Consider the following 12,225-nt stretch of genomic DNA (forward strand, 5'->3'; position numbering starts at 1 on the left):
GTAGCTACACCACTACCATCACCAGGTAGCTACACCACTACCATCACCAGGTAGCTACACCACTACCATCACCAGGTAGCTACACCACTACCATCACCAGGTAGCTACAACACTACCATCACCAGGTAGCTCCACCACTACAATCACCTGGTAGCTGCCAGGTGCGTGTCGTATTTCTGCATGTTGTAACACATCTCATTTCCAAACATTAGCGATGAACAATACAGCAACAAATTAATAATATTCTGTAAAAAACAAAATACTTTTCAAAAATAATAGAACATAAATAATGAGCACTGATAGAATCAACTCCTCCATGATGATGGTGGTGGCGGTGGTGTGTCGTGTGTTGTTGTACGTATGGGGTGTGGTCCAGGATCACCTCCGTCTGCGCCACCTCTAGCGGCAGTACGACTCCAGCTAGCGGGGACTGTTGAGTAACGTCCCCCTCTAGAAGGTGATCGTCCCTCCACGCCTCGGGACCTTCACGACCCCCTGGACCTGCTGGACCATGTCCAGTTGCTTCATCACGGGCGTCCTCGAGGTGGCGGTCTGGTGGGCCTTCATCAGGACCCTTAGTATCCTTCTCGACCTTAACCCAGTTGAGTCCTAAGTGAAGGAGACGGAGTCGACGGGGCCACCTCCAGTAACCACCCACGTGACAACACCCGTGACAACACCCGTGACAACACCAGTGTCACACACTCTGCGCATAACACCACAGCCCGTGACTCCCGTGATCCGGGGCAGGCGTGTCGGGATACGACCCAGGTCACGACCCAGGTCACCTGTGACACAGACGTGGTGCTACAAGACACCACCTGAGGCAAAATTGGTGTTGACCACCCCCGTGACTACATCCGTGACAACCCCTGTGACTACATCCGTGACAACCCCTGTGACAACACCAGTGTCACACACTGCGCATAACACCGCAGCCCGTGATCCGAGGCAGGCGTGTCGGGATACGACCCAGGTCACCTGTGACACAGACGTGGTACTACAAGACACCACCTGAGGCATAATTGGTGTTGACCACCCCCGTGACTACATCCGTGACAACCCCTGTGACTACATCCGTGACAACCCCTGTGACAACAGCAGTGACCACCCCCGTGACAACACCAGTGTCACACACTCTGCGCATAACACCGCAGCCCGTGACTCTTGTTATCCGGGGCAGGCGTGTAGGGATACGACCCAGGTCACGACCCAGGTCACCCATGACACAGACGTGATGCTACAGGACACCACCTGTGGCATAATTGGTGGTGACAACCCCCGTGACCAGCACTGAGACCACACCCGTGACTACCCCCGTGTCCACACCCGTGACAACCCCCGTGACTACCCCTGTGACAACACCAGTGTCACACACTCTGCGCATAACACCGTAGCCCGTGACTCCCGTGATCCGGGGTAGGCGTATCGGGATACGACCCAGGTCACGACCCAGGTCACCTGTGACACAGACGTGGTGCTACAGGACACCACCTGAGGCATAATTGGTGGTGACCACCCCCGTGACTACATCCGTGACCACCCCCGTGACTACCCCTGTGACAACACCAGTGTCACACACTCTGCGCATAACACCGCAGCCCGTGACTCCCATGATCCGGGGCAGGCGTGTCGGGATACGACACAGGTCACGGCCCAGGTCACCCGTGACACAGACGTGGTGCTACAGGACACCACCTGAGGCATAATTGGTGGTGACCACCCCCGTGACAACCCCCGTGACAACCCCTGTGACAACACCAGTGTCACACACTCTGCGCATAACACCGCAGCCCGTAACTCCCGTGATCCGGGGCAGGCGTGTCGGGATACGAACCAGGTCACGTACCAGGTCACGTCCCAGGTCACCCGTGACACAGACGTGGTGCTACAGGACACCACCTGTGGCATAATTGGTGTTGACTACACCCGTGACTACATCCGTGACCACATCCGTGACTACCCCAGTGACCACCCCTGTGACAACACCAGTGTCACACACTCTGCGCATAACACCGCAGCCCGTGACTCCAATGATCCGGGGCAGGCGTGTCGGGATACGACACAGGTCACGGCCCAGGTCACCCGTGACACAGACGTGGTGCTACAGGACACCACCTGAGGCATAATTGGTGGTGACCACCCCCGTGACAACCCCCGTGACAACACCAGTGTCACACACTCTGCGCATAACACCACAGCCTGTAACTCCCGTGATCCGGGGCAGGCGTGTCGGGATACGAACCAGGTCACGTCCCAGGTCACCCGTGACACAGACGTGGTGCTACAGGACACCACCTGTGGCATAATTGGTGTTGACTACACCCGTGACTACATCCGTGACCACATCCGTGACTACCCCAGTGACCACCCCTGTGACAACACCAGTGTCACACACTCTGCGCATAACACCGCAACCCGTGACTCCCGTGATCCGGGGCAGGCGTGTCGGTATACGACCCTGGTCACGACCCAGGTCACCCGTGACACAGACGTGGTGCTACAGGACACCACCTGTGGCATAATTGGTGGTTACTACACCCGTGACCACCCCTGTGACAACACCATAGTGTCACACACTCTGCGCATAACACCGCAGCCCATGACTCCCGTGACCCGGGGCAGACGGGGCAGGTCACGACCTCAGTGAACTACAGTTCGTGAACTGAGGAAGAACCTGGTGTAGGAACACCAGATTCCTACCTTAACACTTTGCCGTGGGGGACTAACACTTTGCCGTGGAGTGACTAACACTTTGCCGTGGAGGTGACTAACACGGCCTTGGTTTTGCGGACCTCTCGCTCGCTAGGTTATGCAGGCCTCTCGCTTGCTTGGTTTTGCAGGCCTCTCGCTCGCTAAGTCTTGCGGTCCTCTCGCTCGCTCGGTTTTGCGGGCCTCTCGCTCGCTCGGTTTTGCGGGCCTCTCGCTCGCTAAGTTTTGCGGGCCTCTCGCTCGCTAAGTTTTGCGGGCCTCTCGCTCGCTCGGTTTTGCGGGCCTCTCGCTCGCTAAGTTTTGCGGGCCTCTCGCTCGCTCTGTTTTGCGGGACTCTCGCTCGCTCTGTTTTGCGGGCCTCTCGCTCGCTCGGTTTTGCGGGCCTCTCGCTCGCTTAAGTTTTGCGGGCCTCTCGCTCACTAAGTTTTGCGGGCCTCTCGCTCGCTCGGTTTTGCGGACCTCTCGCTCGCTCTGTTTTGCGGGCCTCTCGCTCGCTCTGTTTTGCGGGCCTCTCACTCGCTTGGTTTTGCGGGCCTCTCGCTCGCTCAGTTTTGAGGGCCTCTCGCTCGCTCGGTTTTGCGGGTCTCTCGCTCGCTCGGTTTTGCGGGTCTCTCGCTCGCTAGGTTTTGCGGGCCTCTCGCTCGCTAGGTTTTGCGGGCCTCTCGCTCGCTAGGCTTTTGCGGGCCTCACGCTCGCTAGGTTTTTGCGGGCCTCTCGCTCGCTAGGTTTTGCGGGCCTCTCGCTTACTAGGTTTTGCGGGCCTCTCGCTCGCTCGGTTTTGCGGGCCTCTCGCTCACTCGGTTTTGAGGGCATACTGTTTGCGTGTTGTTAGTCACCCCCACGGCAAAGTGTTAGTCCCCCATGGCAAGTTAAGTGTTAGTCCCCCAATGGCAAAGTGTTTGTCCCCCCTCTGCAAAGTGTTAGTCCCCCTCAACGGCAAAGTGTTAGTCCCCCCCAACGGCAAAGTGTTAGTCCCCCCCAACGGCAAAGTGTTTGTCTCCCCACGGCAAAGTGTTTGTCCTCCCACAGCAAAGTGCTATTTACCCCCCCTCCCCAACGGCAAAGTGTTATTTCCCCCCCCCCAACGGCAAAGTGTTATTCCCCCCCTGTTATGATCTCAGCCTGCAGGAGAAACGAGTCTCCCTTCTTGAGAGTTATTCAGCAAGCCTGACCTAACTAGAAGGTCTAGCAAATATTGAGGTGATAACCCATATGAAAAAATGGCTGGTTGGATATGTAAAACAATTTAAGATTATGGGCAGTAAGTAAGGAAATAGATAAATGACTGGCTAGGAGATGTGGACATTTTGCTGGAGGCGTGAGGCTCGCTTCCGGAGGACCTTGACCTCACTTGAGTGCCAGACATCGCAGGGGGAAGCCGCGCTCCGTTGAGCTCCCGTCAGAAGGGAACCCCTAGTGATATATCTCGCAGAGAAGAGAAGTGTGCGGACGTACCAGCTGTGGAATCGAGCTGGGAACGTTGTGGTCTCAAGTCCTGGTCGACGAGCAGATATTAAATCGCCCAGAAGCATTATTGTGGGCTGTGTGGAGCGCCCTGACCAGACGCCGTCAGAGGGAAAGCGCCCTCGACCAATTAATCTGTGGTAAGCACGATAAACGCCAGTTCATAGTGATTACTTGTAGTTTGGTCGTGTGCCCAGCGACAGTAGCAATGTTTATGTATAAGTTAGACATGTTTTAATAAGGCAGAAAGCCTGAAATAGGAGAGTGAAGAGGGAGGAACACGGAGCGACGTCCGCCCCCTCTGAGCGCTGGCGGAAGACTGAGGGAGCCGGGCTCTTGACGGAGGAAGACCCTCCCAGTGAGTGAGGACCGACACCAGGCGAGGTGGAGTATGGACCCGCCCAAAACGGGGGAGTCCACTCTCACTGTATGTAGAGAACAGATAGAGGTTTGAGGCAAGCATAGTGTGTGGTTATTTTTGTTTATGTGTTAAAGGGGAACATTTTATTGGAGTGTCGATGGGTTGCAGGTTTGTTCTTTGGGGAAGAAGTTGCTGAGAACTTCGAAGCCAGCAGATGATGTAGCTGATGAGACTCCAAGGTAGTGAAGCAGAGGACCTCGAGCTGTGAGGAGAAGCAGCAGTGAAGAGGAGTGTCACGTGCTTCTGTAAAGGTGGTGTAGCAGCCAAGAGAGCTGTGGAAGAACCTAACAGAAGGGTGAAGCACCGTAGTTGCACAAGGAAACTTCATGATAGCAGCCTGGAGGAGCTGCAGAGGATCCTGGTAGTGAGGCCCGGCAGAACCTAAGGATATTAGGGTTGTGAACTTCCAGAGGTGGAAGGGGAAGTTCTGGTGGATTACTTATAGGGAGTTGATAGTGTTTGGTTGTCAGTAGCGTGCAAGACGCAGTGAGAGGTGAGTGACTGTTGGCATCCTTATGTCAAGGAGTTTTTTATGTTGAAGTATCAATGAACATTTATACTGGTATATGTTATTGCATTCAAATGCTGGTTTTCTATATACATATGTTATCTTGCTGATGGTGCAACAGTGTGTGGGCTTGACCAACTTGAGGAGGTCAATAGTACCAGGTGGTGAACCAGGAGTTGGGATACCACTTGATAAGCTGATAATAGAGTTCTGATGGTATTGGAGTGCAACCTGATTTGGATATTATAGAGTATAGGATTCATTATTATTATATGTGTGTATGTATCGTGTATGTGCTCTGTTCAGTAAATGTGTCACAATTTGCTGGTGTTTGCCCTTGTCCTAGTGAGGCTTCCCAGGAGGTAGTAAAGAAGGAGAGAGAGAGAGGAAGAACCATGAACCACTGCTGTGGACAGGGTAGGAGGTAATACTGGTAAGTCATAGGGGGATTGAGGAGATCATATCTCATAAGGAGAGAGTGGGGAGTCACAGCGGCTCGAGTGGGTGTGTGCACGTGACAACGAGGCTAAGTGTTGGAGCCGCATCCCCTGAACGTGTGACGTTGAGCCCCTCTCCAAGAGCCAGAAGCGCCAAGGGTGATCTCCTAGTATAAGCACTCTGCCGAGTTGTGGGTTGGGTTGTCCATAGAGAAGGATCAACGACGACAACACCAACCAACCCACAGTCTATATAATAAATTGGGGGCCTGTGTCCGGGAGAGTGAACTGACACACCCACACCCTGTCCAAGAGTGGATTTGTACACCCTTGCTGAAATAGATAAACTGTGTGATCGCAGGTGTATACTCTCTCTCTTGGGAAGACTCACAGGACAAAGATGGATAAGGTGCAAGCGTTTGTGGAGTCAGGCAAGCCTGAGGACTTGGAAGGTTGCACGAGGGATCAATTGAAACAAATAGCAGAAAAATGTGGCATTAGGTTGAAAGCATCTAAAGTAGCTGGGATGAAGGATGAGATCCTGAGGCAGTTGAGAGCCAGAAGTGAAGCAGCAGAACAAGGAGCCCAGGAAGGAGCTGAAAGTAGAAAGGAGGATGATGGGCAGGATGAAGTGAGATCCCAGGGATCGAGTAGGAGCAGCAAGAGTAGCCGCAGTAGCAGGAGTAGCCGAAATAGGAGCTTGGAGAGATTCCAGTTAGAGCTCCAGATGCAGCAACAACGAGAGGACAAGGAGAGACAGTTCCAGCTGGAAAAGATGAAATTAGAACTCCAGATGAAAAATGAAGCAGAGAAGGAAAAAGAAAAAACCAGACTGGAAATAGAAAAAGAGAAAGCAAGACTAGAGGTCGAAAAAGAAAAAGCCCAGGTCGAAAAAGAAAAAGCCCAGGTCGAAAAAGAAAAAGAGAGAACAAAACAAATGCAGATAGAAGCGAATAGAACCTTGGCTGAGCAGAGGATTGAACATGGGTTGCCAGAGAGCACCACCCAGGTATCACACCCACCAGATGTTAGGGTTAGGGAGAAGGACATTCCCTTGTTTGTTCCCGAAGAGGCAGAGAGCTTTTTCGAGCACTTTGAAAAAGTAGCCAGCATCAAGGAGTGGCCACAGGAGGAATGGGCCCAGCTGGTCCAGTTAAGATTGACCGGTGCAGCCAGGGAGGCATACACCCAATTGTCACTGGAAGAGTGCCAGGATTATGCCACAGTAAAGAGCAGCATATTGCGCTCGTTTCAGTTAACCCCAGAAGCTTATAGGAAGCGCTTCAGAGAGATGATCAAAGTTGGAGCGTGTACGTTTGCTGAGACAGCAAGGGATCTGGAAAGACGATTCCAGAAGTGGATTGAGGCTGCTGGAGTTGGATCTTATGCTGACCTGAAGCAACTGATGGTCATGGAGAAGTTCTTGGAGATGATGCATCCCGAAACAAAGTTCAAGATCCAAGAAGCAGGGATAAAGGAGGTGAAAGATGCCGCAGATAGGGCGGATATGATTACTGAAGCGTACAAGAGCTTGAGGGAGAACAGAGTGAGAAGTGAGGCGAGATGCAGCAATGGCAGATCCAATGGAGTCTGGGGAGGAAGAAATTATGAGAAACCCAGAGGAGTCTGGGGTGAGAAAAATTTTGATAAATGGGCAGATAAAAGTAAGTACCCAAAAACTCAGAAGAGTAGGTCGCGCACTTCGTCTGAAAGTGAAGATGGAGGAGCAAAACGAGAAACTGATCGGTATCCAGGAGATCAAGAGTCCAGTAAAGCTCCACAGAGTACGAGTAGTACGTCTGGCCCGAGGAAGTCCAATACGAGTGGGCAGAGTCAGAGCTACTCTGGTACATATAGAAGAGATTTTTCCCAGATGAGATGTTACAATTGTAACGGATTGGGTCACGTGATGCGAGATTGTCGGCAGGGCAAGAGAGTTGTGACCCTGGCCATGTGTGACCCCCGAGGTAAATATACTAATGTGTTCCGAGACAAACCACAGAGAGCGAACTTAGTGAACGAGAGGTATAGGCCGTTCATGAGCAAAGGTTGGATCAGAATAGGAAGCCAACCTGAAGTAGAAGTTGGTATCTTAAGAGATACCGGAGCTAATCAGAGCTTGATTACGAGAAGCCTGATTGGGGATGGTCGACGGTTAGCTGGCAGTGGGAAGATGAAAGTATATGGGTTATTGTCGGAGAGTGACATGCCCGTATGTGCTGTCCAGCTAAGGTCGGAATATGTGTCGGCGGAGGTGATGTTGGGAGTGTGCCCCGACATACCTATTCCAGGAGTCCAAGTGATCCTGGGAAATGACTTGTGCGGGACAAAGGTGTTGCCAAGAGTCATGGCGGAGACTGTGCCAGAGGAGTGCCCAGAAGGCCACTGCACGTGTGGGACACCTGAGAGTGTGAACCTGACTGACATCCGTGGGGATGAGTCAGGAGACCGCCAAGCCATTGAGTACCCTGTCTCGGTAGTGATGAAGACAGAGGTGGCCGACGAGGAAGACACTGGAGAAGGTGAGACAGTGTCGATTCAACCGGTGGAAGATATCGACGTAGATATAGCGTGGCTGTTTGATGAAGGTCCAGCCCAGGAAAATGAAGTCTCGGTGAGGTCAAAAGTGAAGATGGCCCAGCCGAAGAAGAATCATGTGAAGAGAGCGGACCTGAGTAGAGCCCAGACTGCTGAAACTAAGAGTCGGAAGGTGAATGCAACTGTGCTGAGTATGAATGAGGAAAGATGTGGACATACTGAGGACGGGAGTAGAGCGTCACGTTGTCCACGAGCACAGAGGCATAGGGATAGTGGAGTTAAGTGGTTTGAGATGTCAGGAGTCGACATGTTCCACAGAAAACGTGGCGGAGAGATAGTGAAGAAGAGTAATAGCCGAGAAGATGAAAGGAGAAGGGACAGTATGTGTGGAGAGATGCTTACGAGCACTCTAGGAGAGGTAAAGCGAGATGTACGGTCGAGTGCTGTTGGATGTAGTACAGTGCTCGAAGAAACTTTTAGGGAACGAAGAAGAGTTGAAGGAGAAGAAGTGGAGTTGTATAGAGGTGAGAAGTGTGGGAAGAGGATGATGATGCAAGCATGGAGGAATAGAAGAAAGCCGAGGACTCGGTGGGAGTCGAACAGGATGAGGTCTCGGATATATGAGGAGACGAAAAGGAGGAGCGTCGGTGAAGACGATGGAGTGAAGTATGATGACAGGAGACGAAAGTATAATGGCAGTAGATGGAAGTGTGAAGACGACAGAGGAGGTACGGACAGCAGATGTCTGACTCTGGACGTGAAGAGAAGACGAGGAAACGGAGGGTGGAGACAGTAAGTAGAGTGGACCAATGGATTGCAGGCGTCCAAGGAGGACAGCCTAGCCAAGAGGTGCCAGAGAAGTCAAATCGTTTATGAGAAGATCATGGTTCTGGAGAGAGGTGAGCCAGATGTTGCAAGGAGCAACGAACTAATTGTAGACTCCTAAGAGAGTATATCGGGTGAAGAACGAGACAGTGTGGTGGCGGATGTATTATCCCGAGCTTTGCCACTGGAATAACTCTCAAAAGTAAGGGGAGGGGAGTGTTATGATCTCAGCCTGCAGGAGAAACGAGTCTCCCTTCTTGAGAGTTATTCAGCAAGCCTGACCTAACTAGAAGGTCTAGCAAATATTGAGGTGATAACCCATATGAAAAAATGGCTGGTTGGATATGTAAAACAATTTAAGATTATGGGCAGTAAGTAAGGAAATAGATAAATGACTGGCTAGGAGATGTGGACATTTTGCTGGAGGCGTGAGGCTCGCTTCCGGAGGACCTTGACCTCACTTGAGTGCCAGACATCGCAGGGGGAAGCCGCGCTCCGTTGAGCTCCCGTCAGAAGGGAACCCCTAGTGATATATCTCGCAGAGAAGAGAAGTGTGCGGACGTACCAGCTGTGGAATCGAGCTGGGAACGTTGTGGTCTCAAGTCCTGGTCGACGAGCAGATATTAAATCGCCCAGAAGCATTATTGTGGGCTGTGTGGAGCGCCCTGACCAGACGCCGTCAGAGGGAAAGCGCCCTCGACCAATTAATCTGTGGTAAGCACGATAAACGCCAGTTCATAGTGATTACTTGTAGTTTGGTCGTGTGCCCAGCGACAGTAGCAATGTTTATGTATAAGTTAGACATGTTTTAATAAGGCAGAAAGCCTGAAATAGGAGAGTGAAGAGGGAGGAACACGGAGCGACGTCCGCCCCCTCTGAGCGCTGGCGGAAGACTGAGGGAGCCGGGCTCTTGACGGAGGAAGACCCTCCCAGTGAGTGAGGACCGACACCAGGCGAGGTGGAGTATGGACCCGCCCAAAACGGGGGAGTCCACTCTCACTGTATGTAGAGAACAGATAGAGGTTTGAGGCAAGCATAGTGTGTGGTTATTTTTGTTTATGTGTTAAAGGGGAACATTTTATTGGAGTGTCGATGGGTTGCAGGTTTGTTCTTTGGGGAAGAAGTTGCTGAGAACTTCGAAGCCAGCAGATGATGTAGCTGATGAGACTCCAAGGTAGTGAAGCAGAGGACCTCGAGCTGTGAGGAGAAGCAGCAGTGAAGAGGAGTGTCACGTGCTTCTGTAAAGGTGGTGTAGCAGCCAAGAGAGCTGTGGAAGAACCTAACAGAAGGGTGAAGCACCGTAGTTGCACAAGGAAACTTCATGATAGCAGCCTGGAGGAGCTGCAGAGGATCCTGGTAGTGAGGCCCGGCAGAACCTAAGGATATTAGGGTTGTGAACTTCCAGAGGTGGAAGGGGAAGTTCTGGTGGATTACTTATAGGGAGTTGATAGTGTTTGGTTGTCAGTAGCGTGCAAGACGCAGTGAGAGGTGAGTGACTGTTGGCATCCTTATGTCAAGGAGTTTTTTATGTTGAAGTATCAATGAACATTTATACTGGTATATGTTATTGCATTCAAATGCTGGTTTTCTATATACATATGTTATCTTGCTGATGGTGCAACAGTGTGTGGGCTTGACCAACTTGAGGAGGTCAATAGTACCAGGTGGTGAACCAGGAGTTGGGATACCACTTGATAAGCTGATAATAGAGTTCTGATGGTATTGGAGTGCAACCTGATTTGGATATTATAGAGTATAGGATTCATTATTATTATATGTGTGTATGTATCGTGTATGTGCTCTGTTCAGTAAATGTGTCACAATTTGCTGGTGTTTGCCCTTGTCCTAGTGAGGCTTCCCAGGAGGTAGTAAAGAAGGAGAGAGAGAGAGGAAGAACCATGAACCACTGCTGTGGACAGGGTAGGAGGTAATACTGGTAAGTCATAGGGGGATTGAGGAGATCATATCTCATAAGGAGAGAGTGGGGAGTCACAGCGGCTCGAGTGGGTGTGTGCACGTGACAACGAGGCTAAGTGTTGGAGCCGCATCCCCTGAACGTGTGACGTTGAGCCCCTCTCCAAGAGCCAGAAGCGCCAAGGGTGATCTCCTAGTATAAGCACTCTGCCGAGTTGTGGGTTGGGTTGTCCATAGAGAAGGATCAACGACGACAACACCAACCAACCCACAGTCTATATAATACCCCCCCCCTAACGGCAAAGTGTTAGGAGCGAGTGGCCAAGAGTATTCATCTAATTGTGCTTATGGGGGTTTGGCTCTTTCGGCTCCCTTCCCATCTGTCATATATCAAATTATTTTTTTTTTTGCCACAAAACACACACACACACACACACACACACACACACACACACACACACACACACACAATACGAAAATGACATCGCAAACAAGGCAAAGACTCAGCCTAAATTGCTGCATAGCCACATCAGGAGAAAAACAACAGTAAAGGAACAGGTTATGGAATTAAGGTTAGGGGCAGAAGGATTCACTACAAACGACAAGGAAGTGTGTGAGGAACTGAATAAGAAATTCCAGGAGGTCTTCACCTTGGAGCAAGGAGAAATCCCAGAGATAAGAGAGGGAATTGCTAACCAGGAACCACTGGAAGAGTTTGAGATTACCAGCGGGGAAGTAAGGAAGTGTTTACTAGAATTGGATGTGACAAAGGCTATAGGTCTAGATGGAATCTCCCCTTGGATACTAAAGGAAGGAGCAGAAGAACTGTGCCTCCCGCTCTCCATGGTGTATAACAAATCACTGGCAACAGGGGAACTGCCAGAAATTTGGAAAGCAGCTAACGTAGTCCCGATATACAAGAAAGGGGATAGGCAGGAGGCACTGAATTACAGACCAGTGTCCCTAACCTGCATACCATGCAAGTTGATGGAGAAGATTGTGCGAAGAAAGCTAGTGGAACATCTGGAGCGAAAGAACTTTGTAACACAGCATCAACATGGATTCAGGGATGGCAGGTCCTGCCTCACAGGGTTACTTGAATTCTACGACCAGGCAACAAAAATAAGGCAAGAAAGAGAAGGGTGGGCAGACTGCATATTTTTGGATTGTCAGAAAGCCTTTGACACAGTGCCACACAAGAGGCTAGTGAAAAAACTGGAGATGCAGGCTGGAGTGAAAGGGAAGGTACTCCGTTGGATACAGGAATACCTAAGTAACAGGAGACAACGAGTCAGTGTGAGGGGTGAGGTCTCAGATTGGCGAGACGTTACGAGTGGAGTACCGCAGGGGTCAGTCCTTGGACCTATACTGTTTCTGATATATGTAAATGATCTTCCAGAGGGTAT

The 12,225-nt window shown here is 51.1% G+C and overlaps 1 protein-coding gene across 2 annotated transcripts; it reads left to right on the forward strand.

Moving 5' to 3' along the window:
- The first annotated feature begins 3,827 nt into the window (after positions 1-3,827).
- Positions 3,828-11,111, forward strand: LOC138370341 (uncharacterized). 2 transcript variants are annotated; one of them, XR_011230108.1, is made up of 3 exons: positions 3,828-4,316; positions 4,706-9,619; positions 10,009-11,111. XR_011230108.1 is itself a non-coding variant. In XM_069334640.1 (2 exons), exon 2 carries the CDS (start codon positions 5,943-5,945, stop codon positions 8,874-8,876), a length of 2,934 nt encoding a protein of 977 aa, XP_069190741.1. In that variant the 5' UTR covers positions 3,828-4,316; positions 4,706-5,942; the 3' UTR covers positions 8,877-10,002. The 2 variants fall into 2 exon arrangements, 1 of the variants encoding a protein (XP_069190741.1); XM_069334640.1 differs by lacking the exon at positions 10,009-11,111 and having other exon boundaries at positions 4,706-10,002.
- Positions 11,112-12,225: the final 1,114 nt, after the last annotated feature.

Source organism: Procambarus clarkii, chromosome 4 (genome assembly GCF_040958095.1).
Source record: "Procambarus clarkii isolate CNS0578487 chromosome 4, FALCON_Pclarkii_2.0, whole genome shotgun sequence".
In the NCBI taxonomy this organism is placed as follows: domain Eukaryota; kingdom Metazoa; phylum Arthropoda; class Malacostraca; order Decapoda; family Cambaridae; genus Procambarus; species Procambarus clarkii.